Here is a 5194-nt window from a genome sequence, read left to right on the forward strand (position 1 = left end):
CCATGTAGAAAGACCCTGTCTCAAGAATAGATAGATAGATAGATAGATAGATAGATAGATAGATAGATAGATGATAGATACATAGATAGATGATTGATAGATAGATACATAGATGATGGATGGATAGATAGATAGATAGATAGATAGATAGATAGATAGATAGATGATACATAGATAAATGATAGATAGGTAGATAGATAATAGGTAGGTAGATAGATAATATATAGATAGATATATAGATGATAGATAGATAGATAGATAGATAGATAGGTAGGTAGATAGATAGATAGATAGATAGATAGATAGATAGATAGATAGATAATAGGTAGGTAGATAGATGATAGATAGATAGATAGATAGATGATAGATTGATTGATAGATTGATAGATTCTAATTAACAACAACAAAACTAAATCAAACCTTTTTAATCCTTGAGCAAAGGACAGGGACATAGAAATGAGTTTCCTCTGGGGACACAGAGGACAAGATCCTCTTTACCAAAGGAAAAGCATGGGTTGGCCTTTAAATGTGGCTAGTTTGGGAACAGTGGTTAAGAGCACTGACTCCTCTTCCAGAGGACCCAGGTTCAATTCCTAGCACCCACACGATGGCTCACAGTCTTCTTTAACTCCAGGGCTTCTGGCCTCTGTGTGCAGCCAGGTATACACACACGCAGAACACATACATGGGGGCCAAACACAGAAGTCGTTTTTGTCAGTGGCTGGATTTAGAGTTTCACAAATAACATTTATTGGCTGCATTCACAACAGACTCGTGCGGACATTCGTACCAGCCCCCCTTCAACTAGCAGTCACGTGACAGTCCCTAGCTCAGATTGGACCTTGGGTGCAGATCTTATCTCCTGTGGAAGCAGCAAGTGTCGCAGATCCTCCTAAGCTGAGGGCGTCCCTTGAGGACCATGATGGGGGCTGACATTCTTGCGGAGGATCTTGACAGTAGCTAAAGACTTCAGTCCCAGAACAAATGACTAGAAAACCAAAAGGAAGGCAGGCTCTGAGAGCTGTCCCCAGGGTTGAAAGCCCTCGATGTCCCCCAGGCTGAACCCTCACTGTCCCCCCAAACTGAGCCTTGCCTGTCCCTGACATGGGCTTGCTAGGAGCCTCCACAGCAAGGAGAGTGTGAGTGCCCCCTCAGTCACTGGGTCTCCCACTACACCCAGGAACTGGAGAAGTGGACTGGGATCAGGGCTGCATCTGTGATTCCCAGCTGAGACCCGGTGAGCCTCTGACGGTCAGTACTCAGTCTCGGGGGGGGGGGGTGCTCCATAGCACCCTTACTCCTGGGAAGGGTCTGAGCTGGACTCCCTGTCAGCAATTGTCCGCTAGCCCACAGGGGCAGCCAGGCAGCCATGATGTGAAGGTTCATGGGGCTCACCATGTCCCAGATGAACACGGGGAATGAGCCAGCACTGCTGACCCCCCCGCCCCCAGCGAGGCCTGTGAAGCCAGGGGCAGCTCTGGGAGAAGAGCCTTATGAGCACTGTCATCATGACGTCTAGGGTTCAGTAAGGGACAGAAGACAAGTCTAGGGCAGGGTGCTGGCGGCAGGTACCCTAAGGTTCCGAAGAGAGTGATGAGTCCAGACCCGCCCCTCCTCGACCCCACCCCCACCCCAGCAGCTCACCAAATGGCTATGATGGCCCTCAGGACTGCCTGCAGCAGGCTCAGGAGATTGAAGCTGATGGGGAGGAGGCCTAAGCGGCCAGCATGCGGCTCGTCCTCCTGAAGACCTGGCAGCTCATCTTGATAAAGGGCCTGGAGCTGCTGCCACTTGAGGAGGAGATGTTGGTTCCCACAGACCCGCCAGCAGCCATACCATCTGCTTGAGTCCTGGGGGCGACCTAGAAGTAAGAGGGGCATTGTTCAGGAGAGGGCGGGACACCAGCTAGCCCCCAGAGGGTGACGATCAACAGTTCCTTTCCTTTATTTATTTTTTTTTCAGTGGGGAACGGGGGTTCAAGACAGGGTTTCTCTGTGTACCCCCTGCCTGTCCTGGAACTTGCTCTGTAGACCAGGCTGGTCTCGAACACAGATCTGCCTGCCTCTGCCTCCCAAGTGCTGGGACTAAAGGCGTGCGCCACCAACACCAACCATCATCAGACAGTGTCTGAGTCTTTATTCTTCAAAGTGGATAGCTGGGATTTTTCAGCCTTCGTTTGTCTGTTTCTCTAGAAGAGAGAGGTCCATGAGGATGGAACCTAATTGGGCTACCACAGCTGAGTTGCGGGAACATCACTGATTTAAGCACCGCTAAATCATGGCTGGAGAAATGGCTCAGTGGTTAAGGGCACTGGCTGTCCTTTGAGAAGGCCTGGATTTGACTCCTAGCACACACACACACACACACACACACAGAGAGAGAGAGAGAGAGAGAGAGAGAGAGAGAGAGAGAGAGAGAGAGAGAGAGAGAGAGAGAGAGAGAGAGAGAGAGAGAGAGAAGCGCTAACAACCCTATGTAGAGTTTCCAGGGTCTACAGCTCCCCCTACTGGCCCCCACAGGGACTACAAGCACAAACACTGAGGAGGGGCACGGCTTGAGCCCGGGAGTCACACACAGCTGGGGCAACACAGTAAGATCTCATCTTGAAAACAAGACAAATAAATCCAATAAAACCTCAACTGCAAAGCACAATTGGAGAGGGTGGCGAGACAGCTCAGAGGCTGCAAGAGGACCAGGGTTCGAACCTGCACTCCAGGTAGCAGTGCAGCTTCTGTGGTTGGGAACGGGACTTTTTTTATGCATTCAAGAACATGTCGGTTGTTGGCTACCCATTTCCCAAGTGCTTCTTATCCTTTCCCAGAAAGCCATCACCACCCCAGATCCTGCACAAGGCATTTTCTGTGCAGAGCCGGCACAGAGCAGGACCTGATACCAGACCAGAGCCTGGAAACATCTTCAAGACCAAGCCCAGGACACTGGGTACAAAACCATAAGTAACGTAGGAAGGAGACACCTGTCCCATCCAACCATCTGAGCCATGGGGGATGTGAGTGTGTGTGAGTGTGCTGCCCAGAACGTATGTGCGCACGACAAATGCACATTGTTAGCCATGAGTACAGGAATGCATACGTGCCAGGTCCATGCATGGGCATCTGCACGTACCGTGCTGCACGCACACGGTTATGACTGTGCTGTGCAATGCGTGTGTGTGTGTGTGTGTGTGTGTGTGTGTGTGTGTGTGTGTGAGATTCAAGTGCCGTCACATCGGAAAGACACACCAGTTCAAAAGTGAACAGTAGTGGTGCACGCCTTTAATCCCAGCACTTGGGAGGCAGAGGCAGGAGGATTTCTGAGTTCGAGGTCAGCCTAGTCTACAAAGTGAGTTCTAGGACAGCCAGGGCTACACAGAGAAACCCTGTCTCGAAAAAAAAAAAAGTGAACACCTACAGACACCCCATACTACAAGTAACAGAAGTCCACAGCCTAAATAAAACCACTTCTGGTGTCGTCAGCCCCGGCTTGCCACTGCTAAGACTGGGGGGGTCTGTCTGGGTCATTTGTAAAGAGACGGCAGGCAGCTGGTGATGCCTGACAAGGGTAGGGGATGGCTGTGCCACCTGTGTGGCCTTGTCCCACCCCCTTCCCAGGGCAGAATGAGGTGACACGTGGTGTGGACTTACCTGGAGTGTCTTCCACATTCTCCAGCCTCTTCAACACCTAAAAGATGAGAAAGTGGGTCAGTATGTCACTTAAAAGATGAGAAAGTGGGTCAGTAGGTCGTCTAGTGACCCATGGTGTGTCTGTCTGTCAGGGCGTAATCAGGACTTGAGACCTCAGGGGATGGGTGCTGTGGCTCCCGGTTCAGAGCCGAGTTCTTTGTGCTGGAGACAGCTTGCTTCTCAGGGATAGAGAACCCCAGAGTGGAAGCCAGGAGAGGAAGAGGAGACCTCTTACTAGGCCCAAACACTAGGAAGGTCCACTAGGCTGCAGGAAGGTTGGATGTGGGTAATCCCGGCCTTGTGGTCCCAAACTACCACTGTGGGGATGTGGGTGGTACCAGAGGAAGGAAACCCAGAGCCACAGCTGGACACCAATACAGGACTCTGGACAGGTGCAAGAGGAATGGGCACAGGTCGTGTGACCTGGCTGGTTTTGTGTGTCAACTCGACATAGGCTGGAGTTATCACAGAAAGGAGTTTGAGAAAAATGCCTCCATGAGATCCAGCTGTAAGGCATTTTCTCAATTAGTGATCAAGGGGTGAGGGCCCATTGTGGGTGGTGCCATCCCTGGTGTCTCAGTCAGGGTTTCTTTTTTTTTTTTTTTTTTTTTAAAAACCTGGTCTTTTTTTTTTTTTTTTTTTTTTTTAGATTTATTTATTTATTATAGGTAAGTACTGTAGCTGTCTTCAGACACCCCAGAAGAGGACATCAGATCTCATTACGGATGGTTGTGAGCCATCATGTGGTTGCTGGGATTTGAACTCATGAACTTCAGAAGAGCAGTCGGCACTCTTAACCGCTGAGCCATCTCTCCAGCCCTCAGTCAGGGTTTCTATTCCTGCACAAACATCATGACCAAGAAGCAGTTGGGGAGGAAAGGGTTTATTCAGCTTACACTTCCACATTGTTGTTCATCACCAAAGGAAGTCAGGACTGGAACTCAAGCAGGTCAGAAAGCAGGAGCTGATGCAGAGGCCATGGAGGGATGTTCCTTACTGGCTTGCTTCCCCTGGCTTGCTCAGCCTGCTCTCTTATAGAACCAAGACTACCAGCCCAGAGATGGTCCCACCCACAAGGGGCCTTTCCCCCTTGATCACTAATTGAGAAAATGCCTTACTGTTGGATCTCATGGAGGCATTTCCTCAACTGAAGCTCCTTTCTCTGTGATAACTCCAGCTGTGTCAAGTTGACACAAAACTAGCCAATACACCTGGGCTGGGAGTCTTGGGTTCTATAAGAAAGCAAACTGAGCAAGCCAGGGGAAGCAAGCCAGTAAGTAACATCCCTCCGTGGACTCTGCATCAGCTCCTGCTTCCTGCTTCCTGCTTGAGTTCCAGTCCTGACTTCCTTTGGTGATGAACAGCGATGTGGAAGTGTAAGCTGAATAAACCCTTTCCTTCCCAACTTGCTTCTTGGTTATGATGTTTGTGCAGGAATAGAAACCCTGACTAAGACATCATGAAAGGTAGAAAGAGAGAGGAAGGGACAGCAAGGAAGAAAAGACGCAGCACCC

General features: G+C 49.9%; 1 protein-coding gene across 10 annotated transcripts in view; it reads right to left on the reverse strand.

Annotated features, from left to right (window-relative positions):
• Positions 1-722: 722 nt before the first annotated feature.
• Positions 723-5194, reverse strand: part of 1700018B08Rik (RIKEN cDNA 1700018B08 gene) — a 13564-nt gene continuing 9092 nt past the window's right edge. For 4 of the 10 annotated variants that reach the window (NM_001382231.1, NM_001382232.1, NM_001382230.1 and 1 more), the window contains exons 7-9: positions 3642-3678; positions 1645-1861; positions 727-988 (exon numbers count right to left, since the gene is read on the reverse strand). In NM_001382231.1, coding sequence (NP_001369160.1) covers positions 970-988; positions 1645-1861; positions 3642-3678 — 273 coding nt within the window. In that variant the 3' untranslated portion in view covers positions 727-969. Of the gene's footprint in view, positions 989-1644; positions 1862-3641; positions 3679-5194 lie in introns of all 10 variants that reach the window. The other 6 variants (XM_011248543.2, XM_006531475.4, XM_006531474.4 and 3 more) reach the window with 2 other exon arrangements.

Source organism: Mus musculus, chromosome 8 (genome assembly GCF_000001635.26).
Source record: "Mus musculus strain C57BL/6J chromosome 8, GRCm38.p6 C57BL/6J".
NCBI lineage: Eukaryota > Metazoa > Chordata > Mammalia > Rodentia > Muridae > Mus > Mus musculus.